The 25,321-nt window shown below is 42.0% G+C and overlaps 2 protein-coding genes across 9 annotated transcripts in view; one reads left to right on the top strand and one right to left on the bottom strand.

Annotated features, from left to right (window-relative positions):
• gpatch8 (G patch domain containing 8) overlaps positions 1-11,220 on the top strand; it is a 28,311-nt gene extending 17,091 nt beyond the window's left edge. For 3 of the 8 annotated variants that reach the window (XM_005920306.3, XM_042218609.1, XM_005920307.3), the window contains 5 exons: positions 4,241-4,308; positions 5,337-5,423; positions 5,516-5,659; positions 5,756-5,886; positions 6,163-11,220. In XM_005920306.3, the coding sequence (XP_005920368.1) occupies positions 4,241-4,308; positions 5,337-5,423; positions 5,516-5,659; positions 5,756-5,886; positions 6,163-10,012 (4,280 nt within the window). In that variant the 3' untranslated portion in view covers positions 10,013-11,220. Of the gene's footprint in view, positions 1-119; positions 4,309-5,336; positions 5,424-5,515; positions 5,660-5,755; positions 5,887-6,162 lie in introns of those variants that run through there. The other 5 variants (XM_042218610.1, XM_042218611.1, XM_042218612.1 and 2 more) reach the window with 3 other exon arrangements.
• Positions 11,221-12,204: 984 nt separating this feature from the next.
• Positions 12,205-15,701, bottom strand: gosr2 (golgi SNAP receptor complex member 2). Its single transcript, XM_005920305.2, has 6 exons — positions 15,504-15,701; positions 15,219-15,283; positions 14,491-14,599; positions 13,212-13,344; positions 12,951-13,091; positions 12,205-12,482 (listed from the first exon to the last, which is right to left on the bottom strand). Exons 1-6 carry the CDS (start codon positions 15,530-15,532, stop codon positions 12,321-12,323), a joined length of 639 nt encoding a protein of 212 aa, XP_005920367.1. The 5' UTR covers positions 15,533-15,701; the 3' UTR covers positions 12,205-12,320.
• Positions 15,702-25,321: the final 9,620 nt, after the last annotated feature.

Here is a 25,321-nt window from a genome sequence, read left to right as displayed (position 1 = left end):
GTGTGTGTGTGTGTGTGTGTGTGTGTGTGTGTGTGTGTGTGTGTGTGTGTGTGTGTGTGTGTGTGTGTGTGTGTGCGTGTGCGTGTGGGTGGGTATGTGTGTGTGTGGGTGTGTTTTCTTTTCCCACTCTGCAGTTGACCTCAGTGTAACACCCCTTTTACAGTTTATCATAGGCTAATGGCCTCTGTCAGCTTCCTCTTCTTTGCTTTATAATCACTAAACCTTTATTTCAATCTGCTTATGAGTAATGTGCTCAATTTGAACAAAGGACGATCCATTTTAAATCAAGGTAGATTTAGGAAGCCATGATTCATTCAAAATCCTTAGAATCATCATCTCCGTGTATGTTAGATTTTTTTCCCCCCCTTCTTAGAATTTCCGTGGCTGCTGTTGGGTAATCTGATTGGCTGTAACCATGGCTCAGACTGTGAATGGCTTGCAGAGTAGACAAGTTTTCTCCCCTCTGCTTGTTTGCCTGTTTCTACCTCCAAACCTGTGAAACTCATGTGTATGTGTGTGGTCATTATGTGGAACTGAGATGCGTGTGTGTCTGCTACTGACCGGGCCATAGAGTCAACTTGCAGGGAAAACCTCTCCACCTCTTACACCCCAATTGTCTCTGTCCCCATGGTCACAGGCTCCCATCCTCCCCCCGTTTCTTTGCCCCTTCAGCATAGCATGTTTGTCCCAGAGGTGCACTTCTGCCTGCCTCCAACTGTCATTCACCTGGGGCTTTAAGCAGTGTTGGAGGTAGCACACTAAACTACTATGTTCACATGATATAGGACTATATGACAAAACGATTGGATGCACAATTAACATCTTTAGTTGTACTTGAGTAACGTTGCTGTTCCATAGCAATAAAGAAACTACTCTAAGCACTGCTCAAAGCCTTGCTGGCTCTTCCCTCAGGTACATTTTATGTGTAGTTTGTGTTCACTTTTTCCATGGTTAAGCACATCCCAAAATGAGCTTGCTGGCGGTAGGCTAGCGAGGAAATAAAGGAATCTCAGGGAGATTTGCTAACTGGGCTGACAAGCATCTGCAAGGCAAAAAGCTCAGAGGGGGAAAATGGTGGTCATCCCTAGAGACACCTATTGTCTCAATCTAGATATTTGACCACATCTTTAAAAAGGCAAAAGTATATTTTTGATTCATTACTTTTCTTAGGCGGTAAGCCTCCCTCTAGACCCAAAATACTATCAGACGTGGCAGTTTCTAGTCTTTTTACGCAGAATAGCTCCTTTAACAGTTCTTATTTGATGAGATTTCACTTTTTTTATTTCCCAAGCTAAAATATGAGGGATTTCCAGGGTTTTTACTAGATGTAAAACCAACCTGCTTTTCCACTACAGGAACTCAATGACATATGAGAATGCATACATGCATGTATTAGTGAAATGGTAGCATTTGTCATGATAAAGTTTAAAACCATGTTGTTTGCGCTATGTTATAGTGTTGGTTCATTTAGCACAATCTCCTGAGGGGAGCTCAGATTTTGCTTCCGCAACTCCCACTGCCCCATTTTTTAGCTTGTGTTCAGTTACAGGTCGCAAGTTCCCATAGTGGAAAAGATGTAAGGGGTGGTAATTTGTTTTTTGGGATATATTTTGTTTGAGAAACAAGATGACATCAGGCTAGGGGCCTGGGGACTGGGATAAGTGGTTGGGAGAGAGTGGTGAGAGGAAATCCCTGTAAGCACCTAGCCCTGAATGAAGGGATGAGGGGGGGTGGGGCGGTTGACACACAGTAGCCCCTCTGGTAATGAACCCCCCTAAATCCCATAACCACACTCCCAACCCCACCCTCCCTTCTCTATGTGCCTCAATCTTCCTGCTTAACCAATTGGTGTTTCTTTTTTACAGCGATTTGATCCTGCCCATGTTGTGCTGATGGTAAACTTAGTGGTAAATGTTATTTTATCCCCCAATTGAATTGTTTTCTGTTTGTTTTTATTTCTCCAATTTTTTTTTTGGTTTGTTTTTCCTTTCATCAGAGCACCAATGCTACATAGGCTTTAATTCTCTCTGTATTAGTCTTCATTCTGCTGCTTGTATATTACCATGCATATGTATTACTCTTAGAACATTGTCATTTTGTTTGTTTTCAGTTTTTTTTTCTCCAAAAAACCTTGTGATTCACACCCTGTGATTTAGATGCACATTGTTTTTGTCTGGTCCCTTTCTTTTTCACTGGAATGGGTAATGTGGAAGTATTGTCACTGTGTTTAAAGATTGGTGATAGTTTGGGATGACTGTAATTGTTCATTAATCTATAATTCTAGGCCTGACTTGTGACTTGTCAGAGAGACCACTGCAGTGGCTGGCTAACAGACTAAACCCTGTTTTTGGTTTCACTTCTGCTGCTGCTTGATAAAGGGCATGAACTTACATGTCCAGGCTATCAGTAGTCTTGTGATCTCAAAATCAGCCGTTTTCTTTCACTTCCTTAGTTTGAATATGGCCAGAAAAATCATCCAATCACTGTTAGGTATTCTGTTTAAGAAAAAAAAAAAGCCTGCCTAGGTGACAGACACTGCCGTGGGACTGAGAGTGCAGGCAGGCCGTTATACAGGGTGCTACTATGCCCATGCATTTGTTTTTAAAATGACTATGTCATTGGGCTATGATGGCTAAAAGAAATGGAGATTTGCAGTACATTTTTTCTTACTTTCCTGTCTAGGAAAGTAAGAATGTGTAAGAAAGCCACTGCGGTTGTGATAATTTTGAAATTGTAATCAAAACCAAAAGGTTTTGAACATATTATTTACTCCATTACTTATGTTTCGTTCTCTTGATTGAAAATCATCTGTATTTACGAATAGAAGAATTCTATTTTCTCTTCTTTATATACGGCACCAACTGGTAGTAAGGTTACATCTTATTTAGCGCCACTGTAATTAAATATTAGTAGTTTTTCCATATGCCCAATGGTATACATATAAATTTAATTTGTGGAAAAACCTACATTGGATTATTGGATTTGTGGGAGGGGAAAAAAACTGAAACCAAACTGAATTGATAATCACTATCAGTGTGATTAATTATTACATCTGGCTGGCATCAGGAGCAGCAGACTAGTCCAAATTCTCTTTATGCCTTTTGTTTTGAGATTCCCCTGTCTGTCTGTCTGTCCCCCCCTCCTTCTCCTCCTACTCATGCCCATGTTTTACCAGGTAAGTATCCCCCATCCCTTGCACTGTCACCATGGCGATACCTGGCCTGTGACGTCACTCTGCTGTAGTTCAGTGCTTGTGTCCTTTTTTCTTTTTTTTTTTTCTTTTTTTTAATTTGACTCTTTCTCTCTGCTTTGTTTGGCTGATTATGAGTGGATCAAGCAATTCAGTGTCAATCTCCAATGTAGTTTTGATTTACATATATTTTATATCTTTAATGTTTCATTCTGTTTTTGTTTTTTTGGTTGTCTTTGGTTTGTTTATTTTTCTACAAGTTAATTTCCTTCTGATCTAGCTCTTTTCACAGCTTACATAACATAGGTTAAGTAAACGGAAGAAAAATCTTTCAGCTTCAGTCATAATGAGGAAAGGGGAGCCTCTGACAAGGGAACAGGTTTGGACCTCAGGACAGTAAATGGTTAGACAGACAGTTCAGCAAGAAGTGATGCAATAGCCTTTAGATAATATTGGGAGCCTTTGTTACTCTCAAGGAGGATGTCGCAGTGGTGTTTTGTGAGCAGTAGCAGCAGCTGCAGCTCCCCTCACACACACACACTGTCTCTCAAACACACACACACACACACACAGTCCCTCGAGCTGCAGCGTCCTTGATAAACTTGGCATTCTGGTTTAACAGGACTGAAGGAATGAAAGGATGGAGGAGGGGTGCCAGAGAGGCACAAATGAAAACATACTGGCTTAAAGATCAGTATGCTTTGTAGTGTACTTCTATATCAAGACATTTTACTGAGCTATCCTGATCCCCTTGTCTTCATTTACTCCATCAGGAATCCAGTGCAGCTAATTTGACTCATTCATAATGCAAACCAGCAGCCCAGTCAAATGTAACAGGAAGGCTAAATTGGTTTGTAGCTGGTGGCTGCAGTAAGCTGTGAGAATGGCTGGTGTTTGGTTCACTGTAGCTTTCTGGTCTCTTTGCACTTGAAGGCAAAATTCTCTAACCCCAGCACCCTATGCTCTAAAAGCAGGCTGTCTCCGAGTTGGTTCTTCATCCAAGCATTAAAAAAAGCTCACCTGGTCCTCTCTCTCTCTTTCTACCCTTAGGACGCACTGACCCTGTGCCCATCATCCTTAAGTATGATGTCATGGGGATGGGACGAATGGAGATGGAGGTATGATGCTCATTTTTATCGATTTGTACTTCTTTTTTTTTTTTTTTTTTCTTTTTTTTTTTGGCACCTTAAGTGCCCAAGTAGTAGTTTAAGGTGTTTAGATAAATATTATGAACTTGTTTTGACACTGGGGTGAGTGCTTTGACTGTGAAATAGAAATGACTTTGAAAATGAGCAGTTGAGCTAAAATGCTGTGTTATACAAGGTCGCATGGTTTTGAAAATCCCATGTTTCAGGGTTGCTTCTGATGAGTCGAACAGATAGCCTCTGGACCAATCATCAGGAGCTCTGAAGACATTTACATAGCATAAAAACCATACTGTTAAGTATTAAGAAACACTTTGTGAGTGAATAATTAGCACCAATTTTTGTATATCTATCTATCTCATAGTATGGGATACGTTCCTTTGCTAGGTCCCTTAAGAGAAGTCTCAAAGCTATGGCACAGTGACTTCCTACAGGACTACTTAAGTATAACTGGTCCTGTTCACAACACGCAGTTCATGCAGAGGTGTTCTGTGTTCAACATATTAAAGATCTTGACTGCCATGGACAGTCTTAACCACTTCAAATACCTTCAGACATGAATGATGAATGATTCTATTTAATGAAAACAAAACATGTAAAAACCACAAAGAAGAATGTGACACCAACACTGCCCAGCTAAATAAAACTATGCTTAAATTCTCAGCGAGCATCACTGCCAGTTATTTCAGCTCCTGCCTTTAGTCTTTGATATTTGTCTTGAAATAACATTCACCTACCTTGGTCGCATAGATGTTTCTACAGCAAACAGTCAGTCAGCATGATAAACGTGTGTAACAGCACACAAGCGACACAAACTGACCAACTGTTCTTCTTGGAGTTTCCATGTGCTGTCTTCTATAGTCACTGTAGAGATTCGATGCGTTCAAGGCACATCAGCTCTTCTATGCACCATATTAAACTCATTTTTGGTATATAAGATGAACTTGGACTGGCTTTGACAATGTTGTTGCTTTATAATGTGACTTTTTTGTTTGTCCTAGCTGGATTATGCCGAGGATGCCACAGAGAAGAGGAGAGTCCTCGAAGTGGAAAAGGAAGATACAGAAGAACTGCGACAAAAATACAAGGTGAGGTTGTTTATCTCTTTGTCACAGTGATAATAATTGTTATCACTTGTATTTTTTTGATACTGTATTTTTAAATTTCCCACTAAAAACAGGACCAGATGGAAAAAGAAAAAGCCATCGCAAAAGCTCTGGAAGACCTGAGAGCCAATTTCTACTGTGAGCTGTGTGACAAACAGTACACCAAACACCAGGAATTTGACAACCACATTAACTCTTATGACCACGCTCACAAGCAGGTACTGCTGTTTAGCAAGCATTGCGGTGTTGATGTAGATCTGTTTTTAATTAAAGACACAATGAAATGATGTGCCCGGTTTCTCTCTGTCTTGCAGAGGCTTAAAGAGCTCAAGCAGAGAGAGTTTGCTCGTAATGTGTCATCACGTTCCCGGAAAGATGGAAAAAAGCAAGAAAAGATGCTGCGGCGATTGCATGAGCTTGCTGAGCAGAGAAAACAGCAAGACCGGTAAGTATTTGTTCCTGGAGTGCCATCTGCAGGATGGGTTGTGTATATGTATTTAATGGGACATGGTGAAATTACTTATTTTATAAATGTCACTGGTTCAATATGTTAGTCCAAACTAGACAAATTCAACAAAATGCATTTCATTTCACTTACTGTAAGTTAAAACATATTTTTGTATATTTTCATCTTTTCCAGTAAGCATGATAAAAATTAACGTCAAAGACCTCGATAGTAAAAATTTGTCCAGCATCACATTGGTGTAATGTTTTCTTTCAGAACTCCTGGAAGTGGACCTATGTTCAAAACAACTACAGTCGCTGTTGATGGAGAGAAAGGAGAAGACAGCAACAGCATGACACCTGAGAATAGTATGACACAGTCTTTGGCAGACACTGCCCTGGAAGGATCACTGTCAGATAAAACTGGTCAAGCCTCCCCAAAGTCTGGTCCAACCTTTAGCTTCTCTCTGGGAAAGAATGCCTCATCCTCGCCAACTTCCAGCAACGCATCAAAAGTCAGTGTATCATTCTCTTTTGCCAAAAAAGCACCAGTAAAACTGGAGACAGCAGCTGCTGTTTTTGCTGATCATGGTGAGGAAGCTATGGAGACAGAGGAGAGTCAAGAGGGAGAAAAGGCTGGAGGACAAGATGACACATCAGGCTGTGGCACAGACAGCCCTAAGGGACTGTCTGGAGGAGGGGAAGGAGGAGGAGGAGGAGGTGCAGCAGGTACAGAAGGTACAGAAGAGGTGCAGCAGCCTGATGATGGAGGATCTTTAGCATCAACGCTTAGCAAATTGAAAATGATGATGAAAACCAATGAAGGATATGTTGGACAAGAGCCTCAGTACTACCACTATGTACCACCAGCTCACTGTCGAGTAAAGCCACACTTCCAGTTTTTGCTGTTCATGAAAGCCTCTGAACAGTGTCAGAGCAAAGATGAAGACGATGAGGAAGAGACACAAGAGGAGAACAAGGCTGAAGAAAGTCCAGAACAGACAGAGAGCGGTGTGACAGAGTGCAAGACTGAAAAGGAACAAGGCAATGTTACTGTAGATGCTGACCCAGACCTAGTTCCTCTATCAGCTAATGTAAAGGCAGAAGAGGAGACCCCTTCATGTGCAGAAGATGCAGCTCCTGCTGTACCAGCTTCACCCACCCAGAAAGCAGAGACGCGTGATACTGTGGATACAAACGCTGGTCCGAAAATGCCCACTGGTCCCTTCTTTCCAGTCCTGAGCAAAGATGAGACTACAACCCTGCAGTGGCCATCAGAGCTCCTTGAATTTACAAAAGCTCAACCTTCCCTGTCTTACAGCTGCAATCCCCTCTACTTTGACTTCAAACTGTCCCGTAACAAAGGAGTGCGTGGTGGGAAAGTGGCAAAGTCCCCCAAGCCTGGTGAAGACACTGATGACAAGGGACAAGAAGTGAATGCTTCACCATCTGAAGTAGAAATGGCTACTAAACCTGGAACTAGTGCTGACAAAGACAAGCTAGTGTCAAAAGGAGAGTCTGGGCAGCCAGAAAGTGAAGAACAAAAGCCCACAAGTGGAAGTAATAGTGCAAAGAAAAAAAAGAAAAAGAAGAAGCATAAGAAGTCTGCAAAGCATTCAAAACGCAAAGGAAAAGAAAAAGGAGCGGGAGAAGATGCAGAAGGTGAGACTGAGGTAACACAAGAAAAGCCCAAAAAAAAGAAAAAACACAAACGTAAGAAGAGCAAAAACAAGGCTCAAGATCAAGCTGAGGCAACTGGTGAAGAAAAGGAAAAACCTAAACCAAAGTCAGAAGATAAAGCTGCTGCCTCCTCTGTTCAGCTGACAACTGGAGGGGAAGGAGCTACAGGAGCAGAACTGGGGAAGAGGAAACGTGGTGCTAAGGAAGTGCCTTGCAAATCTGGAGCAGAAGGAGGGAATGGAAAAAGTACTGACAAGGCCAACTCATCTGAGGAGCACAGTGGCAACAAAAGACAAAAGACTGACACCAGTGCATCTCAAAGTGCCTCGTGCTCCACCTCAGCCCAAAAGAGTCCTGGCTCTGGTAGACCTCCGAGCAGTGAAAGTGAAGAAGAAGGGGGCTCTAATACCCAGCGCTCACGTCATCACAGGTCAAGCCCGAGGGAACAGCGCCGCCACCATAGTGAAGAATCAGGGCGATCCTGCAGCCGTTCATCGAGACGGGGGGAACGACGAGGTAGCAGTCGCCGACGTCATCGTGGCCAAACCTCCCGTAGTCGCTCTTATTCCAGCAGCTCTGAGCGCTCCTCAGCAGGCAGCAGTGCCTACAGCCACCGTAGCCGAAGCTACTCAGACAGCTACAGCGACTACAGCACAGAAGGTCGCAGACGAAGGCGCTCCAAACGTTCATCCGACTCAGAGTATGACCGCAGGAGTAGCCGAGGACGTAGACGATCCAGGAGGCATCAGTACACATCTTCCTCTTCAGAAGACTCACGCTCACGCTCACGCAGCTACAGCCGCAGGAAGAGGCACAGACGGCATCATCGGAGCAGCTCCAGAAGCTCCAGCAGCTGGAGTCGCAGCACTAGTGCAAGATCCTGGAGGCGGAGCTACAGTCGTAGCTACAGCTCTGCTAGCCGCTCCTCCAGTTCAAATAAAGGGTCTCCTCACAGGCGAAGCACTAGGGGTCGTGAGGATAGTGACACCCATCGCAGAGACTTCAACCGCTCACGCATCTACCGCTCCCAGTCTCCACGGTCTTCTTCTTCACGAGGCCTTAACCGCAACACCCATTCATCCAGCTCGCTGGGTCTGAGACCAGGGGGGTCTCGAGATGCAGGAGAACAGAAAAACACTCTAACTGCACGACAGCTGTTGGAGAAGGTTCAGTCCAAGAAAAGCTCTGAAGATTCTACCACAGGAACAAAATCTGGGATTAAGATTAAAGACCCACCGCAGGGCTATTTTGGCCCAAAACTACCCCCATCCCTTGGAAACAAAGCCATGCTTCCACTAATTGGTAAGCTGCAGGCAGGGAAAAAGCCAGCAATTCCTTTAATCAGACCTGAAGAGGGAGAGAAATCAGGGACAGGGAAGAGCTGTGAACCTGAAGGAGAGGTTATATTAGTAGAACCTATAAGGGAGTTCCCACCTCCACCACCACCTCCAGCTCCACCAGTTCAGAAGGTTGAGGAAGCCCCACAGAGCACAGTGACTCAAGAAGAGACACAGCAGCCTGCAACAGAAGACCAGGGGCACCAAGAAACCCGGCCAGTATTTGAACAAGAGCCCTCCATGATGATGCCCCAGTACCAAGGAGAGTCAGGACAAGACCTTTCCCAGAACCCAATGATGGAGTCCATGATGCCTGAAATGCAGCAGCAGCAGGCTGCCATGCATGCCTACCCTGGTTACCCACCGCCCAGCTTGGAGGAGGATGGCATGGAGGCAGAGGAGGATGGACTGGCTCCTTTGGAAAGTCAGCCAATTACATTCACACCAGAGGAGATGGAGAAATACAGCAAGCTGCAACAGGCTGCACAACAGCATATTCAGCAGCAGCTTTTAGCCAAGCAGGTCAAGACTTTTCCCTCAGCTGCTGCAGCAGCCGCTGCCGCAGCAGCCGCCACTTTGGCCCCAGCGCCCCCTCCACCAGCCCTGCAGCAGATCCACATTCAGCAGCCAACTGTGTCCGTAGCTTCTGGCACATCCATCACCACAGTGCAACACGCCATCCTTCAGCACCATGCAGCCACTGCTGCAGCAATGGGCATCCACCCAGCTCATCCCCACCACCCACATCCGGCACATGCCCAGCTGGCCCAGGTACATCACATTCCCCAGCATCACCTTACCCCCATCTCCCTGTCTCCTTTGGGGCCGTCACTTGGTCATTCTCTGGGACATTCACTGGGGCATGCAGGATTGATCCCTGCCCACCCAACAGCCTTCCTCTCTGGTCAGCCAATACATATTATCCCTGCTTCTGCACTTCATCACACCCCCTTAGCTCTCCACCATGTTCCACACACAGCCCTCTACCCCACACTTTTCACACCCCGACCCTCACAGGCTGCAGCAGCAGCAGCGCTTCAGCTCCACCCACTCTTACACCCAATATTCTCAGGACAGGACCTCCAGCACCCCCCTAACCACGGCTCTTGAAAACAAATGAAAATGAAGTAGTGTGTTCACAACAACCAACCACTAAATGAAAGACTTAACCTGAACGCTCTTGGTTTAGGGTTTTAAATAAAGTCTTTGTTACATCATGCAGGCTGTAAGATGTGGATCTTATGAGAACTTTACTGGCCTTCACAGTGCAGCACGTCACCACAAAGTGGTTAAGACTGCTGGGTTCAAAATCGACACTAACATTTTCTTCTGGTACATGTGAGATTTTTATTTTCTCATTTTTTCACAGATTTGTTTCTCCCCCTCTAAAAACTGTAGACACTTCCTCTAGACCATTGGTTTATATTCCAATTTGGGGAATAGTAACAGCCTCAGAAACTACTGGAGTTTTTTGTTGTTGTTTTTTTTGCTTATTTTGGCAGCCAAAGAGATACATGATGGCTAAAGGTGTAAGCAGAATCGTGTTACGATTCAAGGAAGTGGTTTTGTTCTAGAGGTGAACATTTTAATCTGTGTAATCTAATTTTCAGAGATGGACTCTTTCATGATTACTGATCTCTTGTTGTGTTTTCAAATGACTACTCACTCTCTATTGGATTCTTGGTTTAAAAGTAATTTGTAATGCAGTAACTTGTACATAAGTCAGTGTGTAATGTGAAGAAACCCACCAGTGACAGCCATATGAAAAAACAAAACAGATATGGTGTCCAAACAAGTATGACACTGTCATACAAGAAGCCCTCTCTAAATCAGGGGAAATATGATGAAGGGGTGTAAATCTCCTGAATACTCTGAAGCAAAGCTCTTGTTCCCTGGGATGAGGGTACATCTGAATCAATTGCACTGAAATCTGTACATCAAGATGGTGCCTGTGCATCATATAATAAGATTGTAGTATACTGCAATAATTGTATTTTTCTGTTTTTTTAAATTATTTTCCAAAATGCTCTTCAAAAGAAGAGCTGTGTTTGGCTTTTTTTTGTGTGTAATTTTGTAAATAAAACTGCTGTAGATTAACCTATTAACGTTCTACTGGGTTGACACTGCTGTTGGGGGGAGGGGAAAAAAGCAGACAAATGACAAATTGGATGGGAGGTGGACACATGTATTTTATCACGGTGGTTTGTTCATCCCTGCTGGGGTGCCAAACAGCAGTGACCTGTTTAAAAAGAAAAGTAGCAACTCTGTATTTTTTAAAGAGTTAACTCTGTTTCACCAAATAAAATCCTGAGTTTGTGTGTCTTTTTCCATATTTTTTTCATTATTGAAATTGCCATGTAAATAACTGTAGATGGTCACATGAAGGTCCTGCTTTATTTCCATAAGCTTCATCTGACAGTCAAACAACCCCTGCAGATGTAAATGTCCAACAGTAGATGGTGCTGGAGTTACCTGGAATAGGCTTCGGGAAAACAGTCAATCCATGTGAATGCAGCATGCATTTAGTGTATCTGTTCACAGGCTATGATTAATACTGTTTACTGTAAAAGGGGAAACAGTCCTGTCAGCACTTGCAGAACCATTAAACGAGGCTGTAGAAAGAAAATTATAGATTTAATTTCTTTAAAATCACTCACATAGTGAGACGAGACCAAGCATAAATGAAAGAAAGCATGTGACAGAAAGGGGCTGCTTCCATTGATTTTCTTTGAACTATTACCTACATATATTATCAGTTCCCAGCTTATTAGGTACAGCTCGCTAAACCTAATGAGGCTGTCCACCAAGTCCTGCCTTAATGCAGGATATAATGTTTGTGTTGAAAGTCTAATTTTCTGGTCATTGTGCCTAATGTATTAGAATTGTATGGCATCAACTCGATCCTACTTTGTCCACTACATTAGACTGTATTGACCAGGTGCAGCTAATAAGCTAGTAACTGAGTTTACACCATAAAACAAGAATTTCTGGTGAGAATTCTTAAGTTGCATTGTGATGAAACACTGAACATAACATTTTCGTACTTGTATTTCTTTAAAAACCACGTTTATCAAGGCGGAAGAACACTGACGGCAGCTTGAGGAACAGTTAAGTATTTATAAGAAACCATCTGTGTAAAATCACAGGAGAAATTTACAGTTTCAAAGTGGTTTTGGTAAAAATCGAAAGTGGCACACTGAGCTTCACATGGATTAAAAATACTGTCTGTAGTTTAAGGTCTTTGCCAACATCACCATTTTATCAATAAACATGATGGAAAGCCATTAAAAGAAAACTAAATGTAAGGGAACAACTAATGAAAGTTGGTTTTAATGTTAGAAATTCATATCATGAGGGACGATGTGCTGCAGAAATGTCCACGACTGATCAAAAAGCCGCCCTTGTGGATGGTTGGAGGTCAGCCCAGGTATCTGATTACCAGGAACATGAAGACGCAGGTCAGCAGCATGCCTCCAATCATGATGAACTTATCTTGAGTGGCTCGCCTTTCTATAAGTCTCATCACTGTGTTTGACAGCCCCAACATGTTAGCCACATCCAGCATCTTCTTATGAGTTCCCTGTGCAGAGCCAAAACAGCCACACTCATTTCAACAGTAATGATCACATGTGACAGTTTATAAGAGCCATAAATAAACAAAATGTTTCCATGACCACATTGTAATTATCTCCACTAATTCCTCTGATTTTGAGAGACGTTGAGTGCCAACGCCCTCCCTGACGCGCCACTCCGTCAGAGGTTTCTCATGGCTAGACAACCAGGCTGAGAGTGCTGATCAACAGACACACCCTGATAAGAAGAGGCCTGAAGCAAAACCAGGAAGCCCATCTCCTCCTTGGAAACACAGACTCGCCCTCTAACTGAGCATGAGCACACTAACAATACGACTATTGTGATCATCGTGGACACCAGAAAGTGGGTCAGGAAATTTAATTCAGTCCACCTTCTATTCCGCTTCCTTGTTTAACAAATGGTTTAAATAAGCTACAGATGTAGACTTGTTTTTCTGCTGTGTTAAATCACTAACCTTTAGCGTAGATCTTTGATCTCTGAGACCATTAAGGATGCTGCTGCCACTGCCGATGAGGTCATCAATGCCTCTGTGTGCGTTGTGCAAGTTGGAGTTAAACTGTAGGGTCTCATCTATGGGGATGGAGGTATCTGCGTCCTATTAAACAAAAGGGATCTCTGTAATTTACACAAACTCTAGATTCTTTTTTTAGCTTAAAATGTTGCATTCACATCAATACCCATCACCAGTTTGATCACTATTAGACAATTTACATACATTCGTGGTGAAGGTGCGGCTCATGAGTTCCTCCCTCTCTCTCTCCTGGGCCTCTCTGGCATAGCGTCTGTGCTGGAAATTTTGCAGGGCACTCCGGAGGTGCTGGACATCATACTTGAGCTGGTCCACTCGTCTGAGAGAAAGAAAAGGATTCAACTGTGTCCAGTTTTACAACTACAACAAACATTTTCCAATTTAAAGTTGAGGGTCCCTGCAAATCTTTACAAAGCAATCCAGTCACCTCAAAGAGTAATCTATAGAGATTTCAAATGCATTTTTGCCCACTGTGGGAGGTAACAGGCTACTTGGAGTTTTTGAACACTTCTCAATTTAAGCTTGCAGTTCCTATAATGTGCAAGTGCTATAGCCAGGGTGTGATTTGTCAGGGAGGGATTTCTCCCACTCTGGTCTACACATCCCTGTCTCTGCTAAATAATTTTTCATCCCTGGCAGGGGATAACAATGTATTCCTCCCTCTGACTTTTAGCACCGCATCAGCCAAATCAGGAACTGACTTTCAGCACTCAAGACCCTGTTACAGTAAGGTTCACACTGCATGGAGTGGATGATCATTTCATTAAACCAAATCCTGCTGGGTTTTTTAGTAAAAATTATTTTTAACTAGATAAAAGAAATTAACCAGATTCTGTGTTGGGAGACTCACAAAAGTTACATATGCAACTATGCACCAGGCTGCTGTCTGTCGACATCCTCGTTAAATTGTACCAAATAAATAAATAGAATCAGCTGATTATGAAGAGGACAGGAGAGGAACTTTTAACAGATTTGAGGAATTTAATGTACTGTCTCTCCACCCTTGTTTGACAGTGGCGCTAACTCTTACTGCACCCTGTTTTGTTTTTTTTCACAATTCAGTGTATCAGCAGTTGTACTGAATAAGGAGGACATTTATTTTGCTCTCAAATCTTATGTGCTTGTTTTGAAGAGTCCCCACAATCCCCCACCCCCTTCCCCTCCCTGAGTTCACTCAGGCCCCACCAGAGACCTGCTAAGATTAAAGGAGCGCTGTGGAATGGGGTGCACTGTCCCCCCTAAGGCCTGTTTATCCAGCTCAGAAATGAATCTTTGCCCAATGCAGCAGGAATGCTGGTGATGACGGGGGCTTCTGAGGAAATGTTTTCACAGAGCCACGTTGCCACAGGGCAGGACGCGGCTGCCTCTTCATCATCTAACCCTCCTTCTGCCTTTATTGCATATGATACATCCAGCTGTTTCTGTGTCTTTATGGTCACCGTCTATTGTTTAAATCCAAACTCACAATTTGGCATTCTGGCGGCGGTTTGGCGGTTCCTTGCTGGCCAGGATCTCAAGGCGTTCTAAATGATTGAAGATCTGGTCGATTCTAGCTTGCAGTTCATTTTCTAACACTTGTAAAACAGAGAGAAATGAAGAAGAGAGAATTGCAGGGAAGACAACAGTTAAGGCTGTGAAATTACAATTCATAATTTTGAAATTTACTGGCTAATTTACTTACATACTGAATTGATTCAAACATGTCTTCCAATATATATATAAAGAAAAGAGTGTGGGATGCTGTTTGTCTTCTAATAATATACCCAGGTGTCACAGGGTAGCATTCATCACTTAAGCGACCCCAGCTCATTAGTAGCTGAGTAAGTTTACATCCTCCCCTGGGGTTTAAATAAACCTTATGTCATCATTTGTGAAGGGGAGTTCACTGCCCGGCTCCCACCATTATCTGCCATACCACCCACCCTACTACTTCCTGTCTTGGCAACAGCTGGGCACAGAACTGAACGGCCAGGCACTATTCACAGAAAACAATTAGCTCTGGCTTTTATCATTATATATGTGAGAGGAAGAAGCAGCCATAACAAGGACCCGGTTCTGAGCAGAAATTAGAAGCTCTTCAAAGGGGATTTCATCAGAGGTGGTGCCATTAGGAATGACAGCTTTGTACCACAACAACACTCCCACACAGAGCAGGGGCAGAGCCCCTTACAATCATGACAGCTGGTCACTTACAGTGAACTGACTGGCGGTCTGTCTTTTCCAGATTTCCCATTAGAGACTGAACCTCCTGGATTTGCCTAATCCACAACGATCATACCGTTAGTGAGCAGCAATAAAAACAATTTTGTTTTAATTATTACTGTACATGAACATATTGGTATGTGCCATATTTATAGTTTAATAATCGTATTATGCTGATATAAGCCTGCTGCAGCAGAAGTAAAAGTGATAATAAGTTAGGCTCATTAGCAGTGGTAGCTAACGGGCACCGTTTCCACATCAGACAAGAGAACTCACTTGTTGGTCTGGTGGTAAAGCGTCTCCATTTTTCCCGATCTAAGAAACGCTTCGCCCTCCCTTTACGTTATCGCGTTATTTTTGTTATAATAGTTTTAATTGTGACAAGCGGCTCTGTTAGCTTGGTAGCTAACGTTAGAGGAGTTTACACGTCATCAGCGGAGCTTTTGTGTACGGAACTAGGAAACCGGAAGCCGCGCGACGTCATCACACAGAGAGAAATATAGAAGAGAGCTCACTCCTTCTTAATTACACATCTCTGTCAGCAGACTGTAAGAGGAGTGTTTTTATTGCGGTTTTTAATGTTTTAAATAAAAATCTTTTTTTTAAAAATGACGAAATAAACACACCCAGAATACTCCTGCTCCTCTATTTATATTGACCAAAACTGGAAAAAGACATAGATAATATACGGCAAATACTGCATTAACAGTGAAATGAAGACGCTTTGTTTTTTCAGTGTCCAGGATATACCATGTAAAGCATGTCATGGAAAGGTTTATACTGTATTACTGTATATTGATTATTCATGTGATTTAAGTGTTGTTGTTTTTTCCCATCGAATGTATTTACTCTGGATTTACGTGCAAAGCTTTTTATTTAATAAGTGAAAAGTTTGCACTTTGTGATTGGATGCACTACTGTACCTGGAATACTGGTACAGTCTATTTCATAATTGTCAAAGGTTAATATGTAATACATTTTATTTTTCCTGTTCTTCTCTCAGCATTATGTTTTATGCATTCCCCCGGCACTTTGTTCACCTCTTTTTGACTGGAAGCCTTTTCATGTACTGATACTTTTATTATGTCACTGTTTATGTTTCAGAAAATTTTATGGGAGAAAAGACTGCTCACTCCTCCTCAATTTTGGACGCTGAAAATGTAATCCCTTACGTCTACCAGTCTTTTTAATTCCTAAAATTATATTCCTAAAATATATTTATAATATATTATAATGTTATATTTATATACAATAATGTTATAGTTTTATATTTTTTTAATGTATTTTTGCTTTAATTTTACTCTTTTTTGTGTGTGTTAAATTCCGTTTAGTTCCAGTTACTTTTGTTACTTTTATATATTTTTAAAATATTATTTGTTATGATAGTACATAAATAATGATAATAATAAATATATGACACAAGATAGTATAGTAACACAAAATGTTGGGAATACAGTTGGCTCACAGACTCAAGCTCAGTAAATATATAGAACATTTCGATACAATACAGTTCAAAGTTGTAATTTATTTTAATGACTTTAAAAAACAAGAATCATGACTGACTACAAAACAAAGGGTAATTTCTTTTTGCCAGTTGGACTGAACAATAGTCATGGGTACTCAGTGAAAATCTCAGAGAGAAGTTGGAAAGGTCTGTTGGACAGAATTTCTAAAGGACTGCAAAATGATTCTCAGCATTATTGTAGAGTCTTTATTTTACAACATAAAGTGTGTTGAGCGGACTATTTTTTTAATTTTTAATTTTATTTCGTGCTACATAAATAAAACTACGTTGAATTGAATTGAGTCAAATGGAACTGAATTCCTGCACTGTATCTTTGGAGGACTAAAGGTGAGGCTTTCAAACCTAATAACTCTGTTATTAGGTGTCAATCTGGTGGGGGTCATGGTCTTAGCCAGTTTTGCTTTTGGTGCTACATTGCACAAAGAAGATGGAATAGCTGAGGAAGAAGACAACCTCTAAATTCTTCAACTTCACCTCAATTATGGTTTTGGAATGGATAAAGCAGGTTATTCGCTTCTGAAATGACCTTCACAAAGACCCGACTTCAACCCTATTCAAAATTTGTGTACTTCAAAGTCAGGTTTGTGCCAGGAAATCAACCAATTTTAATGAACTCTACCACTTCTTCTAGGAAGCGTCGTCAAATATCCAGGCAGAATTATGCACGAAGCTTGTTGATGGCTTGCAAAAGCCTGGTTATCGTGCAACTTGCTAAGAGACATTTAGCCATACACTATTAGTGGGAGTGTATAGATATATTTGAGCCTGTAAGTATACTTTTGACTGTGTGGTTTATCCAAATTAAATTCAAACTTATGAACTCAATTCTTGTTTTTTTTTTCAAAGGTGTATGCCCTACAATTATTGCACTCTGTAAAAATAAAAGTTCAAAGTAACCACTAAAGGCCAAAAATTACCATGACATTCATGCTTATGATGAATGTATGTAAACATCTGACCATAAGTGTACATAAATAACGTGAAAACCGGGCACGAAACTCCTGTTTTTGGACAGGCTGTAATTGGACAATGCTAAACTCCCAACGTGTAAATCTGAGCCTTAGGCTACATTTTCCATTGCATTTGATATTCTTTTAGGACACAGAGGTCTTTGGCCTACAAAGACAAGCTTTGAGAAGATACAGCATAATCTGTTGACACGTAGACATGTCACAGGAAAGACTCTAAGAAACATGTCCTAAGGCGAGCTTTTGTCAGCTCTCCCCGGCTAGGTCTAATTAGGCCATCCTCTTTTTCCACAGTCAGGTGTCAGAGTGTTCCTGTTTGTCCACCCAGAAGCTGTTCTCCTCTTCTTGCCTGCAGCCAGAGTCACCAAAACTAATATTATTAAACTTCATAGTGAGATTACAATTCACGAACACTGAAGAGAAGATGTCAGATTTGCCAGCCACAAACTGGCTCTGTCATGGAGTAGGGTGTGAAAAAACTGTCTAAATTTCACAATAGTTCCTTGGTGATTTATTATGAGGAAAGCACCTTGGAGCGCTGCCTGGCGCCTTAATAAAACCACATCTCAATCACCCTCCATCAGTGTGGTGTCTACCTGTTAGGGAAGAAAGAATAAACGAGTGCAAGGGAAAGCAAGGGAAACATAAACATTAACATACTTTGTGCTCCTGTTTGGAGGTGATACCTGTATTTGTTTTCCTCATTCAGCACAGCAATCAGAAGTTGGCCCAGACACTTTTCCACGGCTGCCTGATGCTACATGAGTTGATGGTTGTATCTTCAGGCAAGACACTTCTGAACAGAGGTCCTTTTCACCCACCCCCACATGTCAGAAATCTTGAGATCTGTTCATGCCACTTCTTGCTCTTGCAGTTCACCATTTTTGGTTGTCATAACATATCCTCGGGGTAGTGGCTGGATGCGTACAGCTTTAACCTGTTGCTCAGAATAGAGAAGAAGTAGCGAGAAGGAGGAATAAACCCTCTTAAAACATTTCTGAGCAATACATGAGGCACATCTCTGGAGGTCGTGGGGTTCTCTCCGTCTGTCCTTTATGTTTCAGCCCTGAGGAAAGGATGAGATGAGCTTACTGGTTTTCATCCACACCTGATCACCACGGGCGCAAACTGGAATCCAGACTCCAGGTGTGGAGCCTTGATCACTTTGACTGAGCGAGTTAGCGCAAACTGTCACTGTCATACCTTAATACACATGTCTATGGAGCACAGCTGGTGTAACATTCATCCTTTTCTCCCATTTTAATTAATTTTCTTGTAATTTTAAGGAATTTGGATGATGATACAGAACAGAATTATTTTATTGAGATATTGCTTTAGAAGAAAACTGTATTACAATTTTGTTACGTACTTCTGCTTTCTACAGCACTACAATATTTACCCTCAGTTGTAGTATAAAGTAACAGATAACTGAACTACTGAGGGGTAATGTATAGATTTTACTGCACAAAAGTGTTTGCATAGTATTGTGGAAAACCTTTATATTTGGCAAAGACAACAGGAAACATACATAAAAATACAGTAAATAAGAAAAAAAATTGTTTGCAAAATACCGATGAGCTTGAAAAGTACAATTTAGAATGACCACCTTTATTTCTTAAGGCAGCCAGAACTCTCTTTTGTAATTTCTTTAACTAGTCTTTAGGACTCGTTCTCAAGCTTTCTTTTTCCATTTTTCTTAAGGGCATGACTTTCAGATACTGCTCATCTGCTGTACATACTTTTTATACATACATTTTCCTCCACTTGTTGTGAATCCTCAATTTTTTTAAGAACACGTTGCACACCGTGCCGAAAAACGCCAAGTTTACAACAAATAATTCTTTTGGAATCACCTTGTTGGTTCAAAAATACTATTTCCCGTCAAACTGTGTTGTGTTTGGCATTTTTCACAGATTCACCTAAATAATGGGAAATAATTTAGTGTTTTTATGACACAAACAAAGTGTCTAAAGATACAATTTCTAATTGGTTCACTACTAAGTTGTCTGTTATGTATAGAGACAACACTGATTTATCACTTTGAGTCCAAATAAAACTCTAAAAGTCCTTCAGGAAGCCTTCTCATGACCACTTTAAAAATTTCTGGCTACTTGGAAGCAAAATACAACATAAAGAAATGTGAGGTGGCTCAAGACTTGTATGTTAACAATGATTTTAAGGGAAGCACGGGTATGTATTAAATATATTTATATGAGAACATGCATGTATGTTGCTGCTTTGTTGTTAGGAATGTGATTTATCTTAGCCCCTTTGGAGGTCTTGTAACCAAACAACATTTAGTGCTGCATCAGTCTCCCTGTACTGCTTAGAAAACACAGCAGCCTGGTTATTGTTCAGTAGAGAAATGAAAGCACTGGATGTACTCAGAGACTTACCCCCCACCCCCGCACCCCAACACTGTTTTGTTCATCAAGGGAAAATGATATGTTATTGAATCACTTCCCTACAATGTACTTAATGATGTTTTCCAGGCAGTATAACACATCATAACTCTACAATGATTGCCCAAGACAGACACAGTGAAGAAGCCAATTATGAGGAGCAAAATTGCCCAGGGTCAACAATTTCTGGATACCAGTCATTTTTTTAAAGGCACACTGATCTTCTCGCTTCTTCCCTGAGGCAGGTGAGCCACTCGTCTTTGAAGCTGTGACGAGGCGCTGAATGAAAGCAAATGAGGGCCTGTCAGAGATGACAGGAAAAACTCATAAGCTCCCAACATCTCAGTGGGTTTTACTGTGAAAGGAGTCCAGCTGGGGGTCCAGAGGGCAACACCCCCTCCTCCCACAGGGACAGTCTATATGACCACCCCAGTTGCTGCGACAATATTACTTTTAATGATGAAATGTCTGCGAATAGCCACAAAGAGACTAAATAAAACTAAAAACAGATAAAGGACAACAACATAATGATGCAAGACAACCGCAAATAAGCATAAAACCACAGGGTGATTGTCTTACATCAGCCCATCGCTGCAGGCTGTGTGGAAATACAACTGCCCTCTTTACTCTTTTTATTTCAAAGTGCTCTAAAGTTTGTATTTGTTATTTGGTATTGATTTAGTGCTATTTAAGAAATAATTGGTCTATTAAGGTCTTGTACATGGTGTAAGGAGCTTGGAAAGAAAAGCGTCTGGACTTCTTTAGGTGGCTTGAAGACGTTTCACTTTTCACTTTTGACTTTTCTTTCCAAGCTCCTTAGACTACAATGACCTGGATTACTGAGAACCTTCACAGACATCTTGTACATGATTTGAGTGAAATGCATTTTTTGTAAATCTATAGATTTGCGGTTCCCAGCAACCTTTTTTCTCTTCAGTGGAGAAGACTAAGCTTTTGAAATGGGCACAGGTGATCAGCATTACTGTCTCCCTCTGTTGGTTCCTGGTATGCTGTATGCCATACACACATACCCACAGATATGCAGCCCTCTGGTTAACCACCTGTGACACTAAGACCTCTGAGGATGAGAGATGCTGTCCACCCCTGTGGTTGGATTTCATCTTTGTGAGGATGCGATTAAAAACAGCAGTGGCACGAAGTACTGCACCGGGTTTCCCCGGCCTGACAGCTCCCTTCCCACAGTCATGCAACCACTTTAAACCACACTCTCGTCATCACGCTGTGTGTGTGTGTGAACAAAATTGTGTGGTGTACAGAGCTCAAAAGAAATGTTTTTGTCTACCTGCATCCCTTTAATGAGAATCATGATTGAATTGTGAACACTGGTGGAAATAAAGCCAGCAGACAGCATAATTGTGTAGGTATTGGTATCACAAATAATCACAGGCAACATACCAGACTTCTCTTTCAGAGATGTTGCCGGTTGGGGAGAAGACATAGCTCAGAACATTATCTGTGTTTTTCTTTCCTGGACATAGTTGATGTGGGAAAGTTTAGTTTTGATTGTGATGGAGGTCAGTGAGTGTATGCATGTGTGTGTGTGTGTGTGTGCAGTGTGCACATGTGGCTGTGAGAGAAAAAGCAAGAGGAGTGCCATTTATCGAGCAGAGGAGTCAGTTATGTAGGTGTGTGGGCTCTTATCACAGCAGCTGCCATGTAAACTCTTCTGTTGGTGCTGCAGGTGTTTCTGTGGAGTAGCATGAGAACAGCCTCCCACAGGAGCTTCCCAATGGGTGGGTAGTTGTGGGGCTTGAGAATGGACAGTTCAAGAGGAATCAGGTAAACATCTGCAGGTATCTTTGTTATGTAAAACCAGTTCATCAGCACTCCTGTGTTATACTTTTTTAAAAACTACCAGAAATCAACCCATTCTGTGTGAGTCTGCCTGTGAATGTGTCATCGGCGCTGTCATTGTAGTTTTCAGTACTTTGGCAGGTGTTTGTGTGTGTTTGTGGAATGTTTTTGTCCAAACCATTAAATCACAACCTGTGAAGGAGTCTCAAGACTTTACAGATGGGTAGCTCAAACAAAAACAAATGGATCTCAACAGGTTCGAGAACCCAAACCTCAGGGAGAAAGAAGATATTTGGAAACAAAAGATCTTAGAGTGAAATCAAAGCTTGAAACTTACTGGAAAATCTATGGCTGCAAACTATGGGTAGTGACTGGTAGAGATCTTGGATACAAGGAATTTAACTTCCTCTGTGGGTGTCTGGGCTCTCCCTCAAAGATGGGTGTCATTCAGTAGGAGGTTAGCCACTAAATTGAGAAGGTTCAGGCATCAGACTTGGACGCCCTCTGGGTAACTCCTAGGTGAGATGTTTTAGGCATGTCCTAATGGGAGGAGACCCCGGGGCAGACCCAGGACATGCTGGAGAGATCATATCTCTTGGCCGGCAAGGGAACACCTTGTGGTCCCACTGGAAGAGCTGGAGGAGGTAGATGGGGAGAGGAAAGTCTCTGTGTTTCTGCTTAAACCATTCCCCCTGCAACCTGGACAAGTTGCATAAAATGAATTCAATTCATGTCGATTTACATTCAGTTTTATTTGTATAGCACCAAATCACAAGAACGGTCCCCTTGAGGTGCTTTATATTGTAAGGTAAAGTCCTTGCAATATTACAGAGAAAAGCCCAATAATCAGATCTTCCCTTGCAATTCGTACCCTCTTTCTGAACTTAAAACTATGCATACTTTAAGGTGAGCTGAGCCTAAAGCACAGATGACACAGGCTTTTGCTATAGTTGCATGTGTTGCAGGGGATAGAACCTCACCAACTCTCCACATCTTTTAAATCCCACTTGAAGACACATCTTTACGCCCTAGCATTTAAATGGGAGTGAGTTTATTACATTTTAGTTTTGTTTTTTAATGTGTTGTCTATTCCTTTTAGTTGCACTGCACTTTGATCAACCCATGTTGGGGGTGAGGGGAACGAGAAGAGAGCAAATGAATGCACTAATGGACCTAATGTTCTATTCAGTGTGTAAGCTCATGAAGTCATCAGGATCAATTAGTGAGGTCACTGAACAAGGGAGACGGGACTATTTTGCTGCAAATTTATTTAAAACCGGATAATTTTTCTGAGTCTTCCCTCGGTGACGATGAAAAAGAATGCAGGCTTAAGCCACTGCCTGTGATCTTCAATTTTTAGACCAAGCTACATCCATCTATTAAACTGTCTACAGTGCTAACATGCTTAAAAACACCATAAGCTTAGAAGGATTTAAATTGGAATTAAATCAGTTCAGTTTAGAAGAAATTAAATAAATTTTTGAAAAATGTGAAGATCCACAAACGGTCAACGATGATATTGGTTCCCTCTAAGAACCATGAGGCTGCTTATCCCTTCCAACTCTGATTTATGAGAGACAAAAAGAAAAGAAAATGATTTCAATGTTTTATTGACAGACAAAATAGATCCTCATTCATTCTTCAGTTGATTACCTTGTCAGTAAATTTCAGCTCTAAGGCAAAGCCTGTACTCCAAGTTTCATATTTTTCCTTTGATTGATTTAGTATCCTATATTAATTTGTATGAACTAATCATTTGTATTGTAATACCTGTCAGCTCTTCTTGTTTTTCTCCATCCGCAGGTGAACAAACTAAACTATTCATCATTTAAACCTTGTGCCCGCTTAATTGACCATCAAACAGGCATGCGCTATCTCATCACCTACTGCGAGGAACTCAGCCACCATCCCAGTCCAACCCAGCCCTCTGAGTTCGAGGTATGCACTCAGCCTTGTCATAGCTCTAGGCAGTGCATGTTCTTGTTGTGGGTTGAGCAACTGCATTAGTCATTTCACATTCCAAATTCCTACCCCATGCTGTATTCACAACTCTCTGTATCTCTCTTTTCCCTCTTCTTCTTCACCAAATCCATTCCTCTCCTCGTCGTCTTCATTATTTAATTATCTCCGTGTGATGTCAGGGTGTGGGGATTAGGCACAGCTCCAATGCTGTCTAAGAGTCTCCTCTCCAGAGGCGGAAGTCTTGTAGGGTGTAGATGTTTGACCTGGGGCTCAGAGGTTTCGATTACAGGACAGGACTTCGCTTTGTGTCCTTGAGCAAAGTATCTACCAAGCCTTCCACGCTTGAGTTAACATCTACTGTTCTTACACAAATGAGTGATGTATAAACCTGAAAGCTATGTAAGTCTCTATGGATAATATCTTTTTGCTAAGCAACGCAAATATAATACATATCTGAAAAAATGCCCCAGCCCTGATTTGCCAATTCATCTTCATCTATCACAGCATGGTGCACTGCTGCAGCCCAACCCGGCATAGTAACCTTTACCTGAACCAAGCCGGTGAAGACACAGGAGATAGTGTTACCATCAGCCTTAACCTACATTATCTATGTTATTCAGTGTCTCAGGCAGACAGAGAGAAGCTCCGGCACATGGCAGGGTGACTATAGCCCACACCCGCACACGAAGACCTCACTACAAACACGGCTGAAGTGACCACAGGTGTGCACTCGGCAAGTATGCTCACACACACATATGCAAAAACCGTTTCGCCCTCACCTGTCTGCTGTCAGGACTCTTTCAAACACATACACAGGCGCTTGGCTATTGCACCTCTGCTCAGTCCAGCCTCCCCACCCAGCTCAAAGCTCCCCACCCCTGGGGCTTGTGCGTGCGAATCCGGCCGTGGACTCAGCAGCCCCCATCGCTGCGCCCCCTCCAGTGAGGGTAGTGAGGGAAATGAAAGCTTTAGGAGTTCATTATAAAACAACAAGAGCAGCAGCAGGGGATAGGCCTCCCGGGGCCACAAGCTATCCCTTCTCATCCCTCCATCCTCATCTTTTTCCTTCATGTCCCTCAATATCTAAACCCTGCTCCACCTTTCTTTCCGTGACACACTCCACCGTCTTGCTCTTTATCCTGCAGCTTTTTAATACATGACATTCATGATGAATAAAGTTAAATATTGATCTGGATTATTATAATATGATGAGTTAATGTGGTGAGTCAGTAGTCTGACCACACGAACTGGTTTGACCTCAGTCATTGGAGAGATGCTGACGCATTTTGTGTACTGCTGAACTGAATTTTTCAACTTTATTGTCTGAGAAGGGAAATTAGTTTTGCAGCAAAGGACACATTCAAAGGTTCAAAGAGGCAATACAATACAGTTGCTGGACAGACCAAAGAATCTTGCTGCGGT

This window comes from Haplochromis burtoni, unplaced genomic scaffold (genome assembly GCF_018398535.1).
Source record: "Haplochromis burtoni strain Fernald_Lab_line unplaced genomic scaffold, NCSU_Asbu1 Contig_21, whole genome shotgun sequence".
NCBI lineage: Eukaryota > Metazoa > Chordata > Actinopteri > Cichliformes > Cichlidae > Haplochromis > Haplochromis burtoni.
The sequence above is the reverse complement of the archived record's forward strand: the minus strand, read 5'-3'. Positions and strand labels throughout refer to the sequence as shown.

Bases quoted from the DNA above. Each gene is read 5' to 3' on its own strand.
- gosr2 (XM_005920305.2), bottom strand. From the start codon at position 15,532: ATGGAGACGCTTTACCACCAGACCAACAA. The intron at 15,284-15,503 runs GTGAGTTCTCTT...GTTGTGGATTAG, and splicing joins CTTTACCACCAGACCAACAA to GCAAATCCAGGAGGTTCAGT. The intron at 13,092-13,211 runs GTATGTAAATTG...TTTGTTTAATAG, and splicing joins GCCGCACCTTCACCACGAAT to GACGCAGATACCTCCATCCC.